Source organism: Podarcis vaucheri (genome assembly GCF_965113315.1).
Source record: "Podarcis vaucheri genome assembly, chromosome: 16".
In the NCBI taxonomy this organism is placed as follows: Eukaryota; Metazoa; Chordata; class Lepidosauria; order Squamata; family Lacertidae; genus Podarcis; species Podarcis vaucheri.
Window position 1 is genome coordinate 42,148,430 of NC_138754.1, and position 26,599 is coordinate 42,175,028.

General features: G+C 45.0%; 4 protein-coding genes across 5 annotated transcripts in view; 2 read left to right on the forward strand and 2 right to left on the reverse strand.

The window, feature by feature from the left end:
• Positions 1-4,559, forward strand: part of AACS (acetoacetyl-CoA synthetase) — a 59,711-nt gene extending 55,152 nt beyond the window's left edge. Inside the window, exon 18 of the mRNA XM_082203788.1 lies at positions 1,922-4,559. Coding sequence (XP_082059914.1) covers positions 1,922-2,059 — 138 coding nt within the window. The 3' untranslated portion in view covers positions 2,060-4,559. The remainder of the gene's footprint in view (positions 1-1,921) is intronic.
• Positions 4,560-7,074: 2,515 nt separating this feature from the next.
• On the forward strand, positions 7,075-10,681 carry B3GNT4 (UDP-GlcNAc:betaGal beta-1,3-N-acetylglucosaminyltransferase 4). The gene is made up of 2 exons (XM_082203822.1): positions 7,075-7,237; positions 9,236-10,681. Exon 2 carries the CDS (start codon positions 9,263-9,265, stop codon positions 10,343-10,345), a length of 1,083 nt encoding a protein of 360 aa, XP_082059948.1. The 5' UTR covers positions 7,075-7,237; positions 9,236-9,262; the 3' UTR covers positions 10,346-10,681.
• Positions 10,682-13,073: 2,392 nt separating this feature from the next.
• Positions 13,074-18,678, reverse strand: DIABLO (diablo IAP-binding mitochondrial protein). Of its 2 annotated transcripts, none has more exons than XM_082203832.1 (6): positions 18,393-18,678; positions 17,529-17,649; positions 14,949-15,080; positions 14,742-14,852; positions 14,316-14,412; positions 13,074-13,782 (listed from the first exon to the last, which is right to left on the reverse strand). In XM_082203832.1, exons 1-6 carry the CDS (start codon positions 18,443-18,445, stop codon positions 13,565-13,567), a joined length of 732 nt encoding a protein of 243 aa, XP_082059958.1. In that variant the 5' UTR covers positions 18,446-18,678; the 3' UTR covers positions 13,074-13,564. The 2 variants fall into 2 exon arrangements, with proteins under 2 accessions (XP_082059958.1, XP_082059959.1); XM_082203833.1 differs by lacking the exon at positions 18,393-18,678 and adding an exon at positions 18,154-18,348.
• Positions 18,679-22,888: 4,210 nt separating this feature from the next.
• On the reverse strand, positions 22,889-26,185 carry LOC309521384 (uncharacterized protein). The gene is made up of 3 exons (XM_082203846.1): positions 24,980-26,185; positions 24,623-24,742; positions 22,889-23,431 (listed from the first exon to the last, which is right to left on the reverse strand). Exons 2-3 carry the CDS (start codon positions 24,639-24,641, stop codon positions 23,247-23,249), a joined length of 204 nt encoding a protein of 67 aa, XP_082059972.1. The 5' UTR covers positions 24,642-24,742; positions 24,980-26,185; the 3' UTR covers positions 22,889-23,246.
• Positions 26,186-26,599: the final 414 nt, after the last annotated feature.

Genomic DNA, 26,599 nt, shown 5'->3' on the forward strand with positions numbered 1-26,599 from the left:
ATCACTGCCTCCCGTGGAAGCAAATTCCGTAGTTTCAATTATGCACTGTATGGCAAGTACTTCTGTTGCCTGTCCTAAATCTCCCAACATTCAGCTTCACTGGATGGCCCCAAATTTCAAGCTGTGTACACACGACACCTTTTAAACCAGATTCAAAGCACTTCCCCCCCCCCCAAAGAATTCTCAGCAGAGAGGTAAAATTCTCACTGATCCTTAACTAATTACGGGGTCCAGAATTCTTTGGTGGTGTTTTAATGGTATAGTGTGTATGGAGCCCTAGGGTAATGACTGAGGGAGAAGAGCAGTATTGGACAGACTTTAAAAATGATGTTGAGTTAATCACTCATGGCTTCTCATATATATATATATATATATATATATATATATATATATATATAATGTGTGTAAGAGAGGCAGAGATTTCACACATGGCTGAATCCCAACCTGTTGCATTTGGGAAGTTGTTGGACTGCAACATGCCTCCTGCCTTCCCATTGGCCCATGGAGTAAGCTTGTTCGTTTATAGAAGCTCGGTGTACAACAAACGAAATACCATTTTAAAGTAATCTAAATAATAATTAAAGTGGCTGGCTAATTAATCAGTATGAAAAAGTCTCCAATAGAGGCCTGGAAGTCAAAGAAGCAAGGATGCCTCCTGCCACATCTCTGCATGAACCGTGTTCCATAGCATGAGGCCGGCAGCACCAAATGCCCACTTCCAGTTGAGGCCAGTCGGGCCTCTTTAACGTGGAGGGCAACTAACAGCACTCCTCAAGATGATCTTGGTGATCCAGCAGCTTCTGCAGGGCACCACGTTGGTCTAGCCAGTACGTACTTTAATGGGGTTGTTATAGTGTCTTGCGAGCTGATGAGTGTGGCAGAATCGCTCACCCACATTATAGAAGCCATTGTCTTCAGCTTTTTGGTACCAGCATGTTTTGCTTTAAGCCACACTTTGCCCCAGCCTGCTTCTCTGAAAAGCAGCAGCATCAGGCCCAGTGTGTGGGGTGGGTCTGGTCCTGATCTCTGGTTGTATGCTCCCATCCCTCTGCAAAAAAAGCTATGGAAGATCAGCTTCAAATGGCTCCATAAACTGAAACGAAAAAGTAAAAGGAGGCTTTGGGGTGTTTATATGACAGCTGGTTACCTAGGAGTCCTAGTTTAGATCATTAAGTAGCCAACACTCTGAAGGTATGTATAACTGAATTCTAATCACATTTTGAGGTAAAATATGTGCCTACAAGAAAGCACTCAGAGCTGCATTCTTGCTTTCCTCCCATTCTTTTTGTTTTGTTTTGTTTCCTGCCTCTCTCCTTTGACCTACGCTTTTTTTGTCAAATATAACTCCTGGAACTGCAAAACAGTATTTACCTGCCACTGACCTCCCTTTTGGGAGCAGAGAGCTTACTGTTTCTTCGTGAGCCAGTGTGTAGGAAGAGTGTGGACTTTCCAGAGGCATCTGGCTGGTGACTGGGAGAGAACTGGATGTGGGATGCAGATCTTTTAACAGTCTGCAACCCAAGCAAGCACATTTATTGCTGGTTAGCCAGTCAGGCCTTTTGCATACACAGGCAATGCGATAGGTATTACGAAACACTTGGAACCATAAGAGTATAATTAAAATGATACCATTACAGTAACTCAGTTACATATATTAACTTGTGATTTGCTGTCTTGGAGTCATGAGCACAGCATCACCGTTTGCCTAGCAGTGGCTACTAGGCATGATGGCCAAATTCTCCCTCTGCAGCTGGAGACAGCGATGCTTCAGAATACCAGTTTCTGGAAGCTGCAGAAGGAAGGAGGGCTCTTGTGGTCATGCTCTGGTTTCCCCCCGGCATCTGGTTGGCCGCTGGACTAGGAGGGCCATTGGCCTAAGGCAGCAGGCAATTCTTATGTCCTTATGTGCTTAATTTCACAGTACACAATAAATGGGAAGAAAGTTGAAGTTGCTGTCAAACACGTTATCGCCGGGAAGGAAGTGGCTCAGCGGGGCATCTTCTCCAATCCAGAGACCCTGGACCTTTACCGAGACATTCCTGAGCTCCAGAACTTCTGAAGGAACCTGCCTTTTCCCCATCTCTGTGTTTGTGTGTGCGCGTGTGTGTGCGTGTATGGTTTTGTACTGTGTATATAATATGTATATGGACGCTGTATGCAAAAGAAACTATTTAAGCAATGGTGTTTCTTTTGAAAAAGGAGAAACACTGTTTTGATTTGCCAAGTGCTTCATGAAAAGGCTTCTGGAAGGGCAGCCCTGCAAATTTTGGTGTATCGGCGTTGCTTTCCTTCCAGCCTAGAAGATCTAGCTTGCCTCTTTTTAGATGCACCTGGGTACAGAGACTTTTTAAATGATCTACACTAAAAAAATGTGTCTTCTGGTTTGAATTTTATCTTTTAAAATCGAGGAAATAGGGTGGTAGGCATATATACCATTTGATTATGGTTGGAGGTGGGGCACCTGTTTCCCCCGAGACGCTGTTGGACTCCAACTCCCATCAGCCTCAACCAGCATGACTAATTGTCAGGGATTATAGGAATTGTAGTTCAGCAGCATCTGGAGGGCTGCATGTTCTCATTCCTGGTTATGGTTTAAAACTGCTCAAGATTCTAGGAAACTACTGGTGGCTTTTCAGTGGGAAGACTAGAAGACTATGGGCATGTTTCTCATGCTTGCCACTGTTCTTCACTTGAGGTTTTTTGAGTGTGATAGAAAGAGTGCATTCTCAGTGGTGATAGTGCCCAGTAGGCTTAGATAGCAGCATTCTGAAGAACTGAGGGTGTTTCCCTTAGACCACATCCCCCAATCCTCAACAGGAGACGGGGGATTGATCTGTCACTGACAATTGCATGTGGGAAGGTTTCCCAGATGCAAGGAAGTGTTCACAGCAGCTGGATTCACTTTATTTTTACTTATTATTTTTTAAATAAAGAGATTGACTTCTGGGTCTGTGTTTAAAACTTTTTTTTATTTTTTAGAAATACCTCTTTTTAAGATTAGCTTTTAGGACTACTTTTGGACTACTGCTTCCATCGGAACCAGCCAGAAAAACACCTGGAGGGGCACCAGTTTGGCAAAGCCTGTTTTGGAACAGAGCACAGATTTGCTGCCACTGTTTGAAATAATACTTGACTTTCCTGCTAAAATATGAAAGATTGCAGCCCTCATTTAGACACATCTTGCAACCAGTGGAACCGGCTAGCAGTGACTAGCAGATCGTTCCATCAGTTCCCCGGGACTTTGGGTTGGCACCAGGATTTCAATGCCTCATCTTCCCAGCCCTCAGTCTCTTTTGGAGAAAGGGGAGATGCTGGAATTAGAAGCATGACTATGCACTTAGTTTCCTGAAACAGTTTTCCTGCTTTAAAATTTTATACAGAGCTGAAGAAAGCAGGTCAATGTGATTTTCATGCACAACCCATTGCGGATCCTGAGCGTGGAAGTAAACGGCAAAGTCACTGATCTTGTACATCCCCATTTTTAACTGTGTGTGGGCTAAAGGAGGACATTGTCACCAGTGAAGGTCAGTGTGGTGCTCTCTGGATGCTGACGGATGCCAGCTCCCATCAGCCCAGCCTGCGTAGCCCAGTGGTCAAGGGTGATGGGCGCTGTGGTCCTTGCAACATCTGGAGGGCATCGCATTGGCTCTTGAACCTTTTCTTCCACACTGCCAACAGCAATGGTAGCTTTGGCAGAACACATCCCATAGAGACTTTGGATACTTAGCCCCCATTTGCCTGTGTTGGTTTACAAGTAGGGCCCAGGAAATTGGGTGTGTAAGCAGGAGAGTGCTGGCAGAACCTCTCTTCCATTAGCTGCTGGTGGACTTGGAAAGGAAGTCTGAGAGCCCTTTATCTTAAAATCAGGTCACAACCACACCATCTGTTTAAATCACATGGCTTCCCCCAAAGAATTCTGGGAACTGTAACTTGCAGGGGGAGTATGTGAATGCTCCTGGGGTTACTTGAGCTGGAGAGAAGCCATGAGCTTTAAATGGTTGTGACCTCGGCTTTTGTGGGAGAAAACGAGAGAAGAGAAAAATAGGTGTGGAGAGTCCATGAGATTAAGGCTTAACACAAGGGCCGGAAGAGAAGCCCCTTTGTGGGCTGGATTGAGAATACAGGCTGCTGTCTGCCCATCCTGTGTCCCAGAAACTCCCAAGACCTTTGTGTTTGGTGGCCAATATGAGTAACTTCCTTTCTTTAAAATAATAACCCTACCGTGTGATCTTTTGGGGGTGTGGGGGGGGGAGGTGGAAGGAACTGTTTCTTGGTGCTTTGTAAGGGGATTTCCCCCTAATAAAACAAATTGTTACTTGTGTATGGAAAACAACTAAACAGATTTTTTATGGTCCATTGTGTTTTTCATAATGGAAGATGTAGTTGTGTGAACTCTGCGAGAAAGAAAGGTTTGGTGCTTCAAAAACTCCTGCGTTATTTGGAATGATTGGTGAACAAATTCTGTCTTGGATCCCTCCCCCCTTTTTAAAATCACGTTGAGTGATCTCAGTGATGCTTTAAGGAATTTAAACTTAATAAAACTGCAGAATAAATTCTCATCTTTATTGTGGAGTGAATTGATCATACTTTGTAAGGAGCAGAGGTCAGTAAATCCTCCCTTCTTCCCTCCTCTTCAGCTTCTCCACACTGCTGCTTCTCCTAGTCCAGGTGGGGGGGTTGTAGCCTGGGGGCCACATTCCCTCCTGGACAGCCTTCTGAGGGCCATGTGCTGGTGGTGGGTGGGGCCAGTCAAAAGTGGGTGGAGCAAGAAAGGTAAATGTTGCCCCATACAGTAGGCCAGTTTCTCCACACACTCAAAGCTCCCTTCTCTGTCCTCCATGTAGGCGATTCTCTCCGTTCCGTGCCCACCACACATTCAGAGGCCCCCAGAAGCAGGCATTGCATCATCCTTGCCGATGGAATAGAGGTTTCATCACAGAGCCTTGAGAAGGGGGGCAAAAGTGAGGCTGCATCATAAACTGGGCTGCTGTCCCTTACAGGGATCAGATCTGCAACCTTGACATGATCAGCACCACACTAACCAAACGAGCAAGTGCTCTTTATTGGGCATGATTTGTCAGGGTGGTTATACATGACTCTGCTTTCAGTAACGCTGGCACATGCAAACGCTTTGTTGTTTTTTTAAAAAAAAAAATATTGGTTTTTCACAATTTGTATAAACACAAACAATACACAATACAAACATACGAACACATAAACAAACATATATAATTTCGAATCCTTTTTTCTTAAACCTTACTTTGCCGACTTCCCCGTACCTCCCCTTTCTGCATCCCAATTCCCAAATTTGTTTCAGCAAATCCTCCCCCTTGATTTTATCTAATTTCCCTTGTTCTTTTCTTTTAATCTTTTACAGCTGTAATCTCCTTTTTTCTATAACCTCAACATTTTAGCACTCATTAATTTTACAGTATTTCTTAAAATAAATTTTAAATTTCTTCCAATCTTCTTCCGCCGTCTCTTTCCCCTGGTCTCGGATTCTGCCAGTCATTTCAACCAGTCCCATATAGTCTATCACCTTCATCTGCTATTCTTCCAGAGTGGGTAGATCCTGTGTCTTCCAATATTTTGCGATGAGAATTCTTGCTGCTGTAGTAGCATACATAAAAAAAGTCCTGTCTTTCTTTAACACCAATTGGCCGACGATGCCCAAGAGAAAGGCTTCTGGTTTCTTAGGAAAGGTACATTTAAGTACCTTTTTCATTTCATTATATATCATTTCCCAGAAGGCCTTAATCTTCGGGCACGTCCACCAAAGGTGAAAAAAGTACCTTCAGTTTCTTTACATTTCCAACACTTATTGTCAGGCAAATGATAGATTTTTGCAAGCTTGACTGGGGTCATGTACCACGTGTAAATCATTTTCATAATATTCTCTCTTAAGGCATTACATGCCGTAAATTTTATACTGGTGGTCAACAACTGTTCCCAGTCAGCAAACATAATGTCACATGCAAACGCTTTGGGGCAGGCATATGGCTTCATTTCCAATCAGTGCGTGTCCCATAACTTCCTCCTGAAATTCTGTATCTTTTCAGAGCATACATATTCTGGGGTTGCTTTTTTTGTGTGTCCTGATGTGGTTGCCTCTCCAGACCCCAGTAACACTGCAGCAGTATCACAGAACAACTAATAAAATGGAATAATTTGCACACTCTCCTGCTTAAATCCAGCACTCGTGCATTATTTTTGCTGCACAGCACCCCCACAAAAATCACCAGTCTGGAAAAACCCTAATATTGCAAATAAAGACACCATAAGTCCGTGTGGGGCTGCTGTCGTTTAATTTCAAAGGTGAGATACCTTTGCAATGTGATGGCAGTTGTGGGCAGTCCTACTGCTCAGAAAAAAAAGTAGATTCAGTTTTGACAATGTCCCTTCTATATTTTCTAATTTATGCATGTAAGACTGCAGGTTTTGTTGGAAGTTGATCAATGCCATTTTATTATAAAATCAATAAAATATTCTAAAAAGAGAGAGGTGCTGAGTACACCCCTGGCCCAGGCAAATGGTATTCCTGCCTGGGGCACCCGTGGTACTGGTCTCATCGCACCAGCACCCCCCACAAACCTGCCCATGACCAAGCTCCTCCAAAGCCTTGCACCCCCAGTTCCTTCTCCAGCATTCTTAAACGTACATGGATTCATCATTCATGCAAAATGGCTGGCATTTACAAAGCACTGTGATCTTTATTAATTAGCAAATATGGAATAGTACATTAATCTGGTGGTTTGTTAAGAGTCATTGGGAATTGTAGCTCTGCTTGGGGTCAACTTTACTGCCCAGAATTCTTTCAAGGCATAATGGGTCCATAGCCTAGGGATGTAGGGGGAGGGGGCGGGATTCAATTCTGCTCCCAGTCCCGCGGGGCGGGGGGCGGGCGACTCCGCCCTGGACGAGGGAGGGAAGGGGCGGCGAGGGCGGCCGGAGCCCCGCTGGGAGGAAGGGCCAGGCAGCCGGCCGGCCGGGCGCGCCCGAGGCGTCTCCCGAGGGGTTGCGGGGCGAGCGGAGAGTCTTTGCCGACGGGGACCTGGCGGGTTTCTGCCGGCCGCCGCCTTCTGCTGGCCTCCGCTCTCTCGGAGGATGGCAGCGGCCCGCCCGGGATGCGCAGAGACTTTTCTCGCAGGTTTTCCCGAGGGTTTTGTTTTTCTGTCCTGAGCCTGCTCACCTGGAAGCAGCTGGGGAAATTTAGGCTTGGCTGACAGCTTGCAAAAAGGTAACACTGATTTATCATTTTCTTTATTTCTCATAAAAATACATCATGAAAATTTTAAAAGAAGTTAAAAACAAAAGGAAATTAAAAACAGACACCAGTAGCCCATGCTTGGAGTCATTATCTGTATAGGCCTGGCAGAAAAGTTTTCAGCAGGTGTTTAAAAGTTGGCACAGGAGGTGCCTGCTGACTCTCCAGTGACAGAGAGTTCCACAGGACTGGGCCAATGACATTTCCTTATGGATTGCTGTACTGGGCAGTCTAAAGGAGACAAGGCTTCATGACAGCAGGACATGTAGTACAGCACAGTCTCCAGGGAAGGAGCACCAGACCTTTATTTAGAAGTATGTGAGCCAGGATTGGCGATGAGGCATCACACTTTGTAGTTACTTGCACAAAAATGAACTTTTGGGTGGAGGTGATGGTGTGCACACTTCTGTATTAAAGCTTCATAAGCAACTAGGAACCACATTCAGCCACAGGACTTTGAAGTCAGGCTTGCCTCTTTTTTAACCAGAGTAGGCCACCACACAACAACCCTGGTTTCCTGCCCAGGTGCTCGATCAGCCGCCCAATGCCCCTTTAGGTGGCGCTCAGGCAATCCCTGCTCTTTGTTGCTAATAGTCAACTGCTTGTAAACGATGCTAATTGAGACTTCCTTTGGCTGTTGGGAGCAGCTCCATGGACCACCTGGATTCACAGTGAGACTCTTGTGTGGTCCACAGCAGCTGGTCTGTGTGGTTGAACTTGCACCATGCCATCTGGGGGATGGAGCTCTTCTGCTTTGCACCCAGAAAACTCAAAGCCTGAAGATCTGTAACTGCCTCTTGCTTATTTTCATCATTTTTCTTTTCCATCAGTTTCTTCAACCAGCTGGCAACTTGGAGGCATCCGTGTCAGTTTGCATCAGCAAGTGTTTAGGTGGCTGGGCAGCCACTTGCCTTTATTCCGATGCTCTTGGGGCAGAAATAGTTAGAGAAATGTTAGCGAAGGAGAAAAGAACATAGTTGTGGTGAGTGGTGACTGAGGGAGGGGGTAAGTGAGTGCAGATTATAGGAGCAGAACTAGGAGCTTGCGTGTGCCTGAGAGAGGGATTCTGATCCAGAGCTTCGTGTCTTTTGCAGTACACAGATGGAGCTCTTGTGCAAGTAAGCTTTGCCACTGATTTTACTTGCAAGGCACAGCTCCATGTGGGCCATGGAAGGTGTGTATTACACTAGGTATTACACTATGGTAAAATCATAGGTATAACCTCACTTGCACGTAACACCGTTTGTGAATTGGATCCCGCTCCATCCCACTAAGAGTCCTAGTTTTGAGCCAAATGTCTTCAGTTGTGTCTTTTTACAGTCATGAGAACTACTCATTTGCTTTTTGTGTGTCTGGTGGGTTGCAATTAAAGTGGCAGTTCTTGGAATCTGATGCCTGCGTGGAGCTAGTCATGTTGGATCACCCAAAATGAATGCCCCGCTTAGGGTAGAAACACTGAGAAATTATGTCCTGGTAAAAACAATAGCAAGGGCTTCAGGAAGACAACTTACAAGGGTGCTGAGGTAATAAGCAGGTCTGCAATATTTAATTGATTAATCTAACCAATTAAAAAAACCCTTTGATTACATAGTGCTCTTTGATTAATCTGTAGCAGATTTGACATAGGCATAATCTTAGCAATATGAAGTACCCATAGAACTGAATTTGGCAACTACTGTTTCCCTCTCTTCAACAAGGAACTGTGTTGTTGCTTCAGCATTATTTTTGCTCAGATTCAGATTTGTTCAATTAATTTGCTGAAACTCATACTATTTATTTGCTAAGATTTCTTTAATCGGGTAGACAGCCCAAGTAATCGGGTGTGGGGTTGTGTGATTTTATCAAGGTAGTAGGAATCCCACCTGTGCTCATAGTATTTCAAACAGAACAGATTGTGTGCTCACTTGCTTAACTTAATACAGACCACATGGAAAAGTAACCTCACAGTTGTCCTCCACCTTTGTCATGTAGGGGTTCAGTTCTCCGACATTAGCTGAGATGCAGACCAGGATGAGAAGATTCTCGGTGTACATCTTACCAGCTCTATTACTTGCATGCTTGGTCTACTTAAGGAGAGATGCCAAGCTGGTTGCGTCTTTGGCAAACAGAGAACTGCGCAGGCCAAACGTGAGCGTTCCCAAGCTGGTGAAATCAAGCAAATGCTTGCCAGACATGATGGTCGTGAATTCCTTTCCCTCCCTCCCTGAGGTTCACCGTGTTTTCTTAACCTATAAACACTGCCGGAATTTCTCGACATTGCTGAAGCCCTCCAGATGTGCTGCAGAGACCTTCCTCTTGCTAGCAATCAAGTCCAGCCCTGTGAACATAGACCGCCGCGCAGCCATCAGGAGCACCTGGGGGAAGGAGGCCATTATTGGTGGGAAATTGGTGAGGCTCCTGTTCTTGCTTGGCCGCTCAGAGATCAAAGTTCAGGCTCACTCCCTCCACCAGCTTTTGGCCTATGAAAACCTGGAGTTTGACGATATCCTCCAGTGGGATTTTGTTGATAACTTCTTCAACCTGACACTGAAGGAGCTGCATTTCCTTCGGTGGGTGGCAGAGGACTGCCCCCATGCCTGCTTTGTGTTGAAGGGCGATGATGATGTCTTTGTGAACACCTACAACATTGTAGAGTTCCTTGAGCATCTGGACCCTGACAAATACCTTTTTGCTGGGGATGTCATCAGCAAAGCCCGGCCAATCAGGAACACCAACACCAAGTATTTCATCCCAGAGTCAATGTATCCGGCATCCTTCTATCCACACTATGCTGGTGGCGGCGGCTATGTCATGTCACGGCTGATGGTGCAGCAGCTGCAGGTGGCGGTTGAGGACACGGAGTTGTTCCCAATAGACGATGTCTTTGTTGGGATGTGCTTGGCCAAAATGGGGATCATCCCAATGCACCATCCTGGCTTTAAGACCTTTGGAATCCAGAGGCCCTTTAATCCCTTTGATCCCTGCCTGTACAAAGAACTGATGATTATACACAAACTGAACCCAACAGAGCTGTGGGTCATGTGGACGTTGCTGAAAGACGACAACCTCCGATGTGCCACGTCAGTAACTCAGAAACTATAGGATAGATTAGGATGTGTCTGGTGCAGTAAAACTACCAGACTGAGACTTTGATAGGAGCTGGCTTAAATTGATATAAACAGATATCTTTCCTTTTTTTATAAGATTATTTATGGTAGAATAATTTTATTGCACTGATTTCCCACCCCCGAAATTGTTTACAGATGTCCTCAAAAGTTAGCAACCTGCCACACCCAGAGGCAGCTGCGGAGGAGGAGTGGGGGGGGGAGGGTTTGCTTTCATGCTTTTCCAGGTAGCATCTTCTCCCTGGTACTGGAGTAAATGGCTGTGGCCAGGCTCTCCCTGCATCCTAAAATAAAGTCGTCTCTTGTTTCTGTTTCTTTGGTTACCTGCTGCACCAGCTTCACCTTGACTGGAAGTACTCATCAGGAGTACATTGGTTCATAAAGAGAAAAAACTTCAACTTGAGAGAAAACATTAAAAAATCGTATTTTATCTGTTGAAGCACTACGGTCAAAGGTCAAGCAACCAGTGTAATACTTTAGCAGTCTTTGTAAATGTCTCACTAGCGAATATGTGAAGTCTCAAATATTCTGGGGGAATGTTGATTGCAGGATGTGGTGTGAGGGCACACAAAATGGAGCTACGCAGGTTTAGTCTGTTCAGTGCCTGATAAGGCTATCAAAGACTACCAGCCATAATGACTATGTTCTTCCACTATTGTCAGAGGAAACCTCCCTCTCAGCACCATTTGCTGGTACTTACAGATGAGGAGACTGCTATGGTACCCAGGTTCTGCTCATGGGCTTCCCAGAAGAGCAGGATGCTGACCACTGGCCTGGTCCAGCAGACTCTTTTTATAAGCAGAGAGCACCAGTGGATACCCTCGGTTACATGATGGTGAAAGGCAGGATTTGTTTTTAACAGAAAAGGCACAACTAATAACATTCCCCATCAGACCAACCCCATGTCTCCTCTACACAGGTTTAGATCAGTTTAAAACATGTTTAATAATTTTCATGGCTTCCAGACGAGGGATGAGCTTATAAAAGTAAAAATCCCATAATGCTCAGGGAGAGAGGACCCACAACAGCTAAACTTGTTAAAATGTCATCAGCTAGGTTGGATTCTCCCCTTCTTACATTTTCTCAAGCTGCATCTTTTGCATTCCCTTCTCCTGAAAATCTCTGGGCCTTCCATGCTGCAGTTTTTGTTTTGATGGACTGCCTTGTTGTCTCCAAAAAAGCATCATGCATTGTCAAACAGCAGAAATCCAAATCATTGCTGACAAGGCCCACAAGTCCCGGCTGTTCCTTTTAGCATACCTTTCCTGTATTTAAAAAAAAACTGTGACTACTTTCTTTTCTGATGCAATCTGATTTATGCTTCCCTAAAGTTGGGAGCTGGTGGGTGGAGAATAGAACATTAAATTTCGTTTGCAATCTATGAGAACGGTGTCTTTCTTGGGGAGGCATAGATGTGTTATTATTTTTGCAATTAGTGTGTTCATGCAGGGCTGTAATTGATAGCAAGGGGCATTCAATTATGGTGGTATGAAGAGGAGATGAAAGGACACTTGTGTGTCTCTTGAGCCATGATGCGTGCAGCAGTGAGAAGTGAATGTTTGTGTGCAACAGTTCCATCCAACCAAGTGATTTGCCTTTACAAAAAGCCTAGCCCACCTTTCTTTCGCATTACCTGGCTCACATAGCATTCCAAAGGGTTCTCTTCACTTTGTGTTTGAGCAAGATAAAACCCACCTCTATATGTCATAAGCTCCAAGCTATATAGAGGTACCGTATTTTTCACCCTATAGGACGCACTTTTTCCCCTCCAAAAATGAAGGGAAATGTGTGTGCGTCCTATGGGGCGAATGCAGGCTTTCGCTGAAGCCTGGAGAGTGAGAGGGGTCGGTGTGCACTGACCCCTCTCGCTCCCTGGGCTTCAGGCAGCTATCTGCAAGCCTTGCAAGCCCGGCGGGAGGTCCCACGGGCTTGCAAGGCTTGTGGGCAGCAGCCTGCAGCCCACAAGCTCGGGGGATAGCGGGGAGGCCCAGCACCGCCACCCCGCTATTCCCCGACCTGGTCTGGAGGCTGGCGGGGGGGGGGGAGAAGCAAGCTTGCTCCCCCCCCCCGCCAGCCCCACAAGCTCGGGGGACAGTGGGGCAAGCCGCTGCTCCACGGAGGCTAGAGAGGCTGTCCCTGAAGGCAGAAGAGGGAGAGGGAGCGCTCCATCTCCCTCTTCTAGCTTGGGGATGGCTGCGCAAACCTGGGGGGGAAATAAAATTTTTTTCCTTGATTTCCCCCCCCCCAAAAAAAACCTAGGTGCGCCCTATGGGCCGGTGCGTCCTATAGGGCAAAAAATACGGTATATTTGATTTGAAACACAGGTTTTGTTGGAGTTAGATTAAATGCACTTATGAGTAAGTCATATTGAATGTGCAAGATTGCACTGAAAATTTTAACCACTTGTCTCGAAAGGTGCCTTTTAGTAGCGTAATAGATGCTGTGCAACCTATTCTCCCCATCACCTTTTGAATTTTTTTACTCCATAATGTTAGGACAACAGATTATTCCCATTGCTGGGTGCAGCTATCTGAACTGAATGATTAAATTATTGTTGGTGGTGGTGGTTGTGTATTAGTGGTGGTGGTGGTAATGAGACACCCTTGTGTGACTTCACCTACTGTGTGCTAGCATGTAGATCACCTGTGCCATATTGGGACTATTGTCTGCATAGTCCACTTTTGAGAATCTGCCTTTAGCTACAGTTAAAAGAAGTCCCGCTAACTTTTATTTTTAAAAAGAGGTTGCTAAAGTTCACATAATTAGGGGGGAGCATATACACACACAAATGACATTTATCTTTTAAACTGACTTTCTGGCAACTTGTGAAATTTCAGGTGCAATAATAGTTGGCATGACTTCATTTCCTTTACAACCCAAGTAAATATTTTCAAAGAAAAAACCGAACCCTTTTGAAATTGAAGGTACAATTAGCTCCAGGCTTTTGAGAGTTTGGGGACCTGTTACTGAATCATCTTCATTAGCCATTCTAACAATAGATCCCCACAGCCAAGAAAGGACCCCTCAGCTGGCTACTTTCACATTTGCATAGTTGATTTAAATAGAAACACTTTCCCACAAATCAGAAATACAACTTCCAATGTCCAAGACCTGCAGCTAACAAGGTTGGCATTTAAACTTAGTGCCTCCTTCCCCCATCAAAGTTGGGGGCAAAATCCTCAAGGCTAGCAACACTTCAGTCTTCACGCAGGTAGGCTTCTTCATCGGTTTCCTCCACGCTGGCTTGTCGACCGGCTGGCAGCAACGGTGGCTCTTCTGTCAGCTTCATGAGCTCCTCAGTTTGAGCTTCCGCCAGCTTAGTCTCTGCTTTCTGCGACAGCTGCCGCACCTCTTGCACTTGGGTTTTCACCAGCTGAATGTGGTTATGTGTTGAAACGGATGCTTGATCAGCTCCTGAAAAAGTAAGGTTAAAATCAGCAGATTTACACCACAACACTGATTGGACTTGGGTCCAGGCACAGATCCAAGGGTGTTCATGGATGGGCACATGTCATTCACATTAAGACATGGCTGTCATATGACAGCAACGTGCAGACATACATGGTTGCAGATGCAGACTTTCCTTGCACCCGTATTGCAGAATTCCTTCCATTATTTTCTTTCACCACATCACAGGACAACAAATCCTGAGGCTGGTTTAAAAAGATCTCTCCAAACATGGTCTGCATTTGATGAAACACATATATGCATGTTGTGCTATTTTCTTTTAACATCTCCAATATGCTTTTGGAAGGGGGGGGGGCTTCTATGGTACAACCCAAACTCCAAAATCAGGTGTGGGAACACCCCTACACGTACACTCTTCTGGACCAAAGTGTTTGAGAGACAATTCAAGTGAATACAACTTGTCCTAAGATGCAAATGCCTTGGAAAGGACAACAGTGGGGAGCTATTCAGTGATGGGGATATGCTTCAGTGAATAATACCAGACTGATATGCTGCTTCTGCTGCCATCTCTGAAAGGCGCAATGCAGTCATCCACCTGGATTCTAACTTCAGGTACTCCTGTTGCTTCGCAGTCATCTAAAGAAAAAAGCTACAATGAGAAACAGCATCTGAACTTGCTTATTCCACCAAAAATAAACATTTTATAAGCAGGTTAGGTTAAATAAAAGCAAACTTCTGATTTGGCACAATTCGTTTACAACCACTCTCATTTGAACTTACAGCTGTATATCCGATCACTGTTAAGCCTGCTTTTTTATTTTTATTTTTAAAAAGCTGTGTTTCAAGTGAGAATGGAGTAAGGAATTTGAAATCAGGCCTTTGGGGTCCATATCCAGAATATCAGTGCTGGAATACTGGTTCCTGAAAAAGATGCATTGAGTCCAGGTTTCTTGCTGGTTCCTTACCTCTACTCGAGCACCAATGATCACCTGCCAAACTGCATCCTCCTCATTGGAATTCATTTTCCCAAGGAGGTGTGTGTATTTCTGGTACAGTGACACCAACGTGTAAACTGCCTGCAACAGGAAACAACCCAGACTCAGTAGCACCCAGTTAACTAAAAGTTTGTGTTATGCTACAGAATTCAGAAGTTGAGAGACAGAGCATCTTACCGTTGTATACTCTGTTAGAGCTTCAATTAACGCATATGTTGTTTGAGAGAGAAGGGTACCAGTGCTATCGGTTACTAAAGACACAGCTCTTCGGATTAACACTTCATTGCTAAGTGAGCTTGGATCATGTTTCTGAAAGACAAATATTATGCGTTTGCCAGGTTGCTTTTCAAAATAATAGCTCTTCAAGATCTGGAAACCTGACATGGCTGCCGGCAAAAAAGAAAAAAGCCAGAAGTCATTAACTTTAAATAATATTTTATTAGCGTAACAGTGAGTACACCAATCAAAAGTATAAATATATATATGAATGTGTAAAATATATAAAATGATACCAAAATGATAATACTATCTGTTATTTATAAGAAAAAAATGACCTATAACAACTAGAATGGTAAAACCAGTGTTTGCTCAGATAAAACCCATTTAAATTAATGGACCTAAGTTAGACATGTTGTCAGAGCTGCTTCCAGATCCGAGCTCACAGAGGATCACGCTAGCCAGCGTTCACTGTATAAAAGTCTTTATTGATTTACAGTTTCCATTTCCAAGCTGCAGCGCGCAACTCTACGTCTTATAAGCTAGACCGGCGAAGCTCCGTCTGAGTCCCCGCCTCCTGTACACCAACTTAATACCCTAGCCTTACTCCACCTTTTCCTCCTGACCATTCTTCTCTGGGTCCCTCTGCCCCCCGTGGTCTCTTCCTTCCGGGACTCTTCTGACGCTGACCCCCCGGACCCTTCTGTCTCCTTGCGGCGGGCTTTAGGACCTGGCTCCCTTTCCGGGCTGCTTACTGTGCCGCCTTCCTGTGCATTTGAACTTGGCGCGCGCGCCCAACCTCCCACTTTCCGTTTGACCGTTTCTTCTCTCTCCGATGGAGGTGTGGCCACTCCTGACTCATGTCCTCCCCCCTGCGGCGAGCCGCCTGGTCCTGATGCCTGGCGCCCTTCCTCCCCACTGCGCTCTGTTGGGGATGTTGGCCCCGATTTCCAACTGCTGCTCTCTGAACCCCCCTTTGTCGCTTCTTCCTGGGGTGTCCCCCTAAGCTCCCCCCTTGCTCTGGTCACTGGCGCTCCTTTCTGTGAATCTTCCGATTCACTGGAAAGACTCGGAGATCTCGGGTCGTCGTCATCGCTCATCTTTCCTTCGGACTCCTCCCCTTCACTCTCTGTTTCCTCCCTTGCCCTTGCCTCTGCTCCTGAACCCCTGACACATGTCCATTAATTTCAGTAGGTCTGCTGTGAGTAAAACCTGTTAACTAATTATTGAAACCTAGTACAATGTTTACTTATCCTCAGGCAATTCCTAATAAAGTATGTGGCTCAACATTATCCCATATTTACATAATTAAAAAGTCTCTACTTTTCACTGAACAGATTGCCAAGGCTTTTCTTCTTTTGTTCTGAGTTTGTCAGTTTTATCATATGTCCAATATCTCACACCTTAGCTCTCCACTCATCTGAAGTCAGAGCATTGGGTTTCCCCCAGTTATAACTAATGGTGATCTGTGCAGCTGTCAATAGATGAACTGTTAGTTCTTTACCTTCTGGTAAAACTAAAACCTTTCCATAACCAAATAAAATAACTAGAAAATGCATTGGGAAAAGCCAAATGTTGTGATTTCTCCGTTAATTATATGAGGAAAAAATAAAGCAGTAATGGTACCTTAGCAGCTAGGTGCTGTATGCTTATAATAAGAACCTAAGAAAAGCCTGCTGGTTCAGGCCAATGGGCCATCTTGTTCTCACAGTGGCTCACAAGATGCAGGTGGGAAACCAGCAAACAGGATTCAAGTACAAGAGCACTCCCCTTTCGTAGTTTCCAGCAACTGGTATTCAGAAGCATTTATGCCTCCAATTGTGGAGGCAGAGCACAGTGTTGAACCAGACCAACAAGGATGAGCAACTGAATTTTTAGTTCTTTATTAGCAAAGCACTTGGTTACATCACAAGAATACTCATGCTGACTCATGTCTAGGCACCTACGACTAGCAGACCCGTGCTCTGTCTTGGACAGCTGGAGCTACAGTGTGGCCCCATCCCCTCCTGTCTTAAACTTGAAGTGCATGGATCCTCCTCAACAGCAGCTCTAGCTGTTCCAGGCGCTACACGCCTCTCCTTGAGCGTGGAGACAACAAAGTGGGGTTTCCAAAACCATTACTGTCTCTAGAAGCACCCCCGTCTCTCCAATATCCGAGGCCTCCTGCAGCTCTTCTGTCTCTCATTGCCCTGTCTCCTCTTCCTGACTTTCCTCTTGCACCACCAGTCTCTGCCTCCCTCGGCTCACACAGCACCCCCTCCCATTCCTCTGGCTCCTGCCCATCCCTGACAAATAGCCACATTTTCACATACTGTTTAAACAGCTGCAAACAAGTAGAGACACAGATGTCAGGAGGCAGCAAGTTCCAGATAAAAGAGTAATAAGGACAGAAAGGCTGGAGGTGTAAATAGAAGAAAAATTCAACCCCAAATGGAAGGGAAATGATTTGTTTTAAAAAAGAGAGACTACCAAAGAATTTAAAAATTAAGTTGAACCTTTGGTCCTGGCATTGTAACCGATAAATATTTCCCAGAGGGTTACCTGTGTAATAGGAATTGCAGAGAAGGTTACTCCAAACCCCAGTGCTACCACTTTGCTCCATGGTCCCCTCAATCCTGACATGCAACGAGCTTTACCATTTGCCAAGATGGGAAAACTGTGCCTAGGGGGGAAAACATATCCATCTTAGGTACAAGTGCTATAAGCAAAATGAATTCTGGAGGACAAATGAGCAAAGATCCACCATATTTGGAGTCCACTGCCAGCCAAGTCCTGCTTACAGTCCTCTCATTTCAAGAGTCGGGCTGTTAGGAAACTGAGCAGAAACTCCTTAACTGTACACATCAATGTATTCCTGTTGTGTTTTATGATTTTCCTGATATTGTAAGTGAGCTGGAACTGGTCAGTGACCATGATAATAAAATTCAATTCAACTGTACATCTGTCACTGCAAAACAGTCTACCTCCTCCAGAATTTAGACTATAAAACATTTTCAAAGATACCTTGTACCTTTGAAGATGCAGATATTGATTTCTTTATTTGCTCACGGTGCAATACAAGCAAAATAATCCAAATAAAACAATACAGGCAAACTACGTCCAGAACGAGCAGTTAAAAATCACAATAGCAACAGTTAGAAGAGAGATTTGTACAGTGAATACAAACTGGGTTCTGTTGTACTTAGTTGGGTGTCCAGATCAAATTTCGCTTCAATTATCTACAGAGGATTTACTAATTCACTGCAGGGGCCGCTACTATAGGAGGCGGCAGCACCTCCGGGAGCGAATTCATCCCAGGCGGACGTCGCTATGGAAGTGAACTGAAGCAAAAGGCGCGGCTGGGGGAGACACAGCTGCGGGGGCAGCAGAGCGAAGTGGAGGAAGCTGGTGCCTATCCACAGATACCTGAAGAAAGCGTAGCAGCTCCGCAGCCACCGGCTACTCAAGGCCGTCGCCATCTTGGTTCAGTCAAGGCGCAGCGGAAACACGTCATCACCAGCGCCACGGCTAATGCCATAGAGCTATTTCGTAAGGAGGGACGTAGCCCTCCGCGCTGCTTTTCTTCTGCGAGAGTCGTTTCGCGCCGCTGCCTTCCTCAGAGGCTGATCCCGGCTGGGTCTACGAGGGATTTATACAGCTAGAACGACGACAAAAATCCTCATTATTAGGAAGCCGCCGCCTTCATCGTCACTTCCGCTCGGGTTCTGTTTATGTCTTCGCAGAGCAGGAAGGAGAACGTGCGCGCTGCAGAGATGCGCTCCTCTATGGACACGGCAAGCTTGTTACCCGCCCGCCGCCACGGGCGACGACGCGCCTCCGAGTCCCACTTGCTGGAAATCCTGAGCGAGATGGAATTGGCGTCGAGGGCTATGGGGACGGAGCGTCCTTTCGTCTGGTCCTGCAAAATCCATCTGTTTAAATGACCCAGCGGCTGTTTCTTTACCGGAAGTTGAGCCCTTGTGGCTCTGATATTTTTCTGGCTCTAGGCGGTTTCAAGCTTTTACGCATGCGTCGGGGTCAGAAGCGGGGGGGGGGAGGGCCCCTTGCGTGTTAGCACGTGATCCTGTTGGCGGGAGAGACCCCGTGGCGCGTGCGCGTGGCGAGCCGCCCCCCCCCCGCCCGCCCGGCCCTCGCTGGGCGCCCAGAGGGGGAAAGCGCGCCCTGCCTTCTCCTGTCGCGCTGCCCGAGGCGGCCGAGAAGAGACCCGGGTGGCTCTTTTATGTTGAATAGAGCTTGCCTCAAGTTTGTGCTGTATATTTTGGTCTCAGACTTCCAGAGTAGCTGACATATTAAAACAGAAAAAGCACACGCAAAGGAAATAGAAATAATATGAAAAATCGCAAGAAGCAGAAGCGCAGCATGACAAATCAGCCCAAAATAAAAACAACAAGCAAAAACCCTCCCAGGAGTAAAACACATCTACAGATAAAACAGATGAAAACAGGGAGGAATCAAGAATGAAGAACAATTAAAAGATTACTAGAACACACACACAGAAAGATCACAGCACCAGCCCTTTCCTTAAAAACAGTTGGTTACCAAAAGCCTATTGAAACCAGAAAACTCTCCCAAGTGCCGGGGGAAGGTCAACGAGGAGGAAGCCAGTTTAGCTTGCCTAGGGAGGGAGTTCCACATTCTGGCTGGGGGCAGCCACTGAGAAGGCCCTGTCCTGTGTCCCCCCCCCCCCAGTGTGCCTGTGAGAAGATCTCCACCCAGGCAGGACTGTAGCGGGGAATAGAGTCTTTCAGACAGAGCGGACCTAAGTCATGGACCTACAGTCCCATAAAGGTCCCATCTGCATATGCCTGTGTGATGCTTTAAGAAGACCAGAAGAGCCGGCTGGATCCGGCCAAGGGGACCCATCTAGTCCAGCCTCCTGTTCTCACAGTGACCAACCAGATCCTGCCTGTGGGAAGCCTGCAAGCAGGACATGAATATGACAGCACACTGCCCAGCTGCAGTTTCCAGCATTGCTTGCAAGGCTTTAATAAACGTAACATTTCATAAAATGGCATCTAGACCAGATCTCAGCCCTTCTGAACATCAGAAGCATTAACTTGTAAATACATATACATTGTACACCATTACAATGGTAATGAACATTTCCCTAAATCAGTGTTTCCCAACCGGTGTTCCGCGGCACACGAGTGTGCCGTGAGACGTTGCCTCGTGTGCCGCGAGATGCCTGGAGGGAGGCGGGCGAGTCGGGCGGCGAGAGGCGGGGCGGCGGCGGCGAGGAGAGGCCGCGCCTCCTGCTGCTGCCTGGCGCTCCTCCTCGCAGCCGGCAGCGCTGCCTGGGCGCCTCCGCGCGACTCCGCCTCGCTGGGTTTGGTCTCCCAGCAGAGACGGGTCACACGCGCCCCTCCCTCCCTCCCTCAGCCTGCGCGGAGGGAGAGCCAGAGAGAGGCATCGCTCCTGCGCGGCGGGAGAGGGAGCAGCCGGAGCGATGCCCCAAACGAAGGCATGGGACCGGAGGGGAAATCCTCTCCGAGGAGGATTGAGCGCAGCTGAGAGAAGCCTTTTGAGGAGCTGCCGTGTCCCCTGGAAACCCCCTTCCCAGCTCTGCCTGCCTGCCTGCCCAAAGCTTGGAGGTTCCCCGGCAAGGGGGAGGGAAAAAACTTTCACTTTTGTGCGTCCCTCCCGGCGTGACGCTGCGCGCTGACGTCACCGGGCGGGGCTTTAATGGTGGTGTGCCGCGAGATTTTTTTTCAGTAAACAGGTGTGCCGTTGCCCAAAAACGTTTGGGAAACACTGCCCTAAATATAAACTGAAAGATTTGATGAACATTAAGCAAATTAAAACCTATAGTAGAATAGCTAACTTTAAGTGTTAGTTTCATGGTGCTCAGATTTATATAATATTTAATTAGATGTATAAAATACCACTTCTTTTTTTAATTTAATTTTTTATTGAATTATTATGCAGATACAAACGAAACAAAGTATACAAACATTTCAACTGAATAAAAAGAAAAAGAAAACAGAGCAAACACAAAAAGAACATAAGCATAATACAACGTAACTATAATAGGCGTCCCAGAATTTCATTTCTCTACCGAGATGCTGACCCTTCTGGGGTGGATCTCTTTTTATTATACTTTTGGGTTTTTGACTTCCATCGACCTCACAGTGGTTCATTTCCTATAACTAAAACAATATCTCTATATTTCAATAAATTCCTCATCTTGGTATAAGGAGACATTTTCCCACTCACGGGTTTATTCAAAACACAACCAATCTTGGTTGTTGAACCTTAACTTGATAGGTGGGTATTTAGGCATTCCCAGTCTTTCTGGACTATTTTATTTGACTTGGTCCTTAAGGCTTCAGTCTCCTTAGTGAGTCCCAAGTACTCACTCAGCTTTTGTAGCCATTCTTCTCTAGTTGGTATATGGTTACCCTTCCAGTACTTGGCTATTAATACCCTAGCCGCCGTCACTGCATAGATAAATAATTTTAATCTTTCTTTTGGAATATTGTCAGTTAGAATCCCAAGAAGGAATGATTCCTTTTTTTGTGTGTGTGTGTGAAATGTAATTTTTAGTAATTTTTTTCATTTCCTCATAGATTGTGTCCCAAAATATAATTTCTTTCAGGGTTTAAGGTAACAATCTTAGCAGACCTGGTACCACGATAAACTATTATATGGGTAACAGAAAGGTTAAATGTTGTCACTTTTTCCTAAAAAAAATAATAATATCAATTTGCATTGATTACTTCAGGTATCCCATGTAGATACCTTCAGAACATTCTGTTTTTTAAGTCCTCCTATTATTTGTGTTTATTTTTGTTTTGCTGTTACAAGGTGTAGCGATACGTTTTTATCTTATGTTCTGCTCTGCAGTTATTGAGGATTTAATGCAAACAATCCCAATCTGAACAACATAAATTATACAAGACCCACAGGTAACTCGGTTGCTTTTATTTTTAGAGAGAACAATTGCACTGGGGTTTAATCCTTCTCCAGACAGCATTGTGCCAGAGATTTTGTAACAGAGAGAGAAACTAAAAGCAGAAAACCAGGAGTGTGCTCCAAGCAAGGTAACAAATCATAATTTAAAAAGTCAACATCTGAACCTAGTTACAGCTTGATCAACTAGATTCTGTTTTTATAGTAGTACTCCCATGGAGACAAGAGAAAGAAGATGAATTTCAGAGGATAAATTTGTAATTGATCTTCTAACTGAAATACCAACTCCTGAAACAATATGCAAGAAGCACAATAAGATCTGCACCAGCAGTCTGTACTTCCAGAAGGCTGGAGAAGAGACTTACCATCATTGCCCTCCCTGATATTTGCCTTTTGCTGCAGTCAGCCTCCTCTGGAGTAAGGAAATGGGAGGCAGCTGTAGCCTGAAAACCAGCAGTATGTCATTCGGAATTGTATTTAATTAAGCCAGGCTCCTTTGGGTGCAGCAAGACCAGAACCTTTATTGTTGGTTAGCTTGTTTTACTATGTATTTATGATGTGGTGTTGCTGTTTAGTCGTTTAGTCGTGTCCGACTCTTCGTGACCCCATGGACCAGAACATGTCTTCCACTGTTTCCCGCAGCTTGGTCAAACTCATGTTGGTAGCTTCAAGAACACTGTCCAACCATCTCGTCCTCTGTCATCCCCTTCTCCTCCTCCTCCTCCATGGATCACTGCCTTGCCGTGGCGAAGGGGCTTGAATAACTCAGAGAGGCTATGAGCTCTGCCGTGCAGGGCCACCCAAGATGGACAGGTCATAGTGGAGAGTTTCTGACCAAACGTGATCCACCTGGAGCAGGAACCAGCAAGCCACTCCAGTATCCCTGCCAAGAAAACTCCATGGACAAAGGCAACAGGCATATATTTATGTACTTTAGCCTATATTGTTTGGAGATGGTTTGGGTTTGTTTTTTTGTAATGTTTGCCAAATTGTTTTTTTTGTTTTTGTTATTTTGATAGAATTTACTCACGTGTTCTGTATTTTATATATTTGTATATTTCCAATGCTCTTCATTTCAGTGTTTTTTAATGTTTGCTGTGAAACTGCTTTGGGTACAATTCATTGTGGAAAAGCAGCATATAAGTAACCTCAATCAATCAACCAACCAAAAAAATAATTAAAATAATTTGCCTTGCATTTTATATATCTTAAAGGTACATAATTAAGCAGGTAACAAAATAAACTTGTCGAGTCTCTAGAATAGAAATGGAATTGTGTTTATTGATTGGGTGTTGGATAGACCGTGCATCTGGGCTCCATCTGTAAGCTGCTGGTGGAAAACATGAGCTGTCACTTAAGCACCAGGAAATAAGTGGTCCAGCCAGCCAACAGCAGCGCCCCTAACAGCACTGTGTAACTGAACAGCACAAAAGCTAGGAGTTCCTTCAGCACCTTCAGGAAATGGACAGCAAACGATTCCTGCATGATTCTGGCTTTGCAATGTGGTGGAAATAAATGCATGGGAATAGTCTGATCTGCAAGGGAGACAGAGACAAAACAAAAGTAGAATTAAAGATGTATTGTAAAGCAGAAACTGATCTTGTGATATACAACAGTGACCTAAGCCGATATATATAATAGAGCAATCACATACACGCTAACTCATAAGTAAGTTCTGCTGAATTCAACAGGGCTTGACCACAGTCTAAGTTGGTTAATGGCTGGAAATCTGTGCTCAGGCCGCTGATGGTTGCAGTACTCTGGGCAGATTTGAAAGTGGTTCTGCAAAATCTAAATTTGGAGTTTGAGACCAAGTAATATGTCATCTACACAAATGATTACTACACAAAGGGGTCAGCCAAACATGAGGAAATTAGACCCCGCAAATGGATTGTGTGCAGTTGGAGAACAAAACCTCTCAATATATAGCTGATAATGCATTAATACCACCTAAATGCACCAATAAAAAGCAGTCTGTTCCTCCAAAGAGAGGGAGCCTCCTTTAATATTTAATGTTATAATTGCATCTAATGGACAGACTGGCAGAAAACTTTTGCTTTGATTTAGGGTTGAGTACATATTGTTTAGCTTGCATCTTTTTATCTGCCCCAAATAACCAGCATTAAAGTGGGAAATCCATTGTGGTAAAATTGATATACAGCACTACTGCAACATAGCCATCTGCCGTGGTCCTTAAACTTTGGGGAAGTCAGGGGGCTGCACCCTTTCAGTTCCCAGGGCTTTGGAGCTTATATGCTTGGCTGCCCTATTCCATACTGCACATTTTTGCCATTATTAAGATTTGATGAGCCAATTCAGTATAAAGATAAAAAAATCCTATTCTTTCTCATGGTGTTTGTATATGAAAGGGTTTTTTTTTAAGAGGCACACACACATTGAGAGGGTCACAGACTAAAGAAACACACTTTTGTCTCAACAACAGAAAAATAAAGCCAGGAAGTTAATCCAGGAAGATTATTTTTCTCACACAATATGAAAGCTGTTGGAAGTGAACTGAGTTTTCATAATGCCAAGCACCTGCAATAATTATTAAAAGCAATGATCGGATAAATTTGTAAAACTGTGTTTAATAATCTTAATATCAATATATGTCTGCTGATCTCATGCAAGGTTTTATTATATATATGAAGAAAACAATATAGTTATCAGACCACAAATTTAAAATATTTTACATGATATAAACTAAATTAGAAGAAGTTTCTTACCCTGGGCAAATGACGGCATTTACTTAAAGTTGCTCTGCACCTTTGTTTCTGGTCTCTCCCTTTAGCGTCTGGCTCGTGGGAGGCTTGTGATGTAGCTGGATCTTCTTCGAGTCTGTTAATCTGGAGAGGCAGGCATAATGACGCTGTATTTACAAGGCAGCTTAAGTAGGAATGGACTAGGTGTGGTCAGGGACAGGACCGCAGGATATACAGAACTCCTTTGTTCATCTTCATTGTCACACAAAAATATCCCTAGTGGGGTTTTTAAGTGAAAGTTAAATGCATGCAGCCTGGGTGTCTTAAAAATTGCATTGTACTGAATTTCATAAACTCTCATTCCCGCCCCCCACCACTTACAATTGTGCTTTTGTTTCTGGTTCTCCCCGTCCACAATTTTCAGTAACAGTTGTGTGTATGATTTCAGTTATATATAGCAGCTGCTTAAGACAGGCACAGAAACCAGGATGGCAAGGGCTGGGAAGTTGTGGCCCTCCACATGTTGTTGGGCTCAGTGCCCCCTAAGTCTTAGGCAGCATGGCCAGCAGTCAAGGATTATGGGAGTCATAGTTCAACAGCAACTGAAGGGTCACAGGTTCACCAACCCTGTAGAAGGAAAACAAGTATGCATAATCCAAACTAAAAAGTCCTCTAATATGTATTGACAACTATTGGCCGTGGGCTCAGGTGTAAGGAGAAGGAAAGATAACTATCAGGGTGCCTCATACCTCCACCTCAGCTCCAATGTTTCAGGAAGCTTATGATTTCCTGTACATTTCCTGTTACAATATTTTTAATGGTCCTGTCCATAGAAGCCAACTCCTAGGGGCCTAGGGGGCTTTGCCCTCCCCAATAAAATATTTGAGGGTGCCATGCCACCCCCGTTGTTGGGCATTGCCATTCAAATAGTGTGTGTACACCGCATTGTGTGATCAGTTATGCAGGGTGGGGCTTACCTGGGCCACCACAATATTTTACTCAAGTTGGCACCCCTGGTCCTCTGTGTTGAAGAGTAACACCAAAGGCACAAATCCCCTTGTTTAAGAAAAATGAGTGGGTGACCAGTGATGGTAAAGTTGCTGTAATTTGGCCCACTCAGCTGCCTGGTTCTTTCCACTTGGGATGATGGTGTGATTGTGACGTTGCTACCATTTTGATTTTCTCAAGATGACTGGACCACCCAGCACCCTATTGCATCAGAGCAAAGGCATCTCCATATGTTTTGGATGACAATTCCCATCACAAATATCTCATTTCTTGGTTGAGTCCAGAGAGACTGGCACAGGGCCCATGGCTGATTCTTTTATTAAGAGTCCTAATATAGCTCATTTTGCATTACTGAATAAAAGGCATCTTATCTCATGACAGCAGTGAGACAGGGCACACAGACCTCCCATCTCAGAACAGCCATGCCTCCCACCATAAAACTATATTATAAATGATGTGGTTTTAAACCAACAGCTTTATGTCTCCTGCCATAAACCAATAACACATTAAGTTTTTTTAAAATACACGTGCCTTGGATCAACTACACATAAAGTGCAAACAATAAAACCATCAGTTATAGTAAAGGCATAGTAAAGGGACCCCTGACCATTAGGTCCAGTCGTAACCGACTCTAGGGTTGCGGTGCTCATCTCGCTTTATTGGCCGAGGGAGCTGGCATACAGCTTCCGGGTCATGTGGCCAGCAGAGCAGCGCACAGAAACGCTGTTTACCTTCCCGCCGGAGCGGTACCTATTTATCTACTTGCACTTTGACGTGCTTTCGAACTGCTAGGTTGGCAGGAGCAGGGACTGAGCAACAGGAGCTCACCCCGTCGCAGGGATTCGAACCGCCGACTTTCTGATCAGCAAGCCCAAGAGACTCTGTGGTTTAACCCACAGCGCCACCCGCGTCCCATAGTAAAGGCATACATGTAGTAAATTGTTACTTGAAATCAATTAATTTGAACAACTTACTTTCTTGGGGTTTACCCCT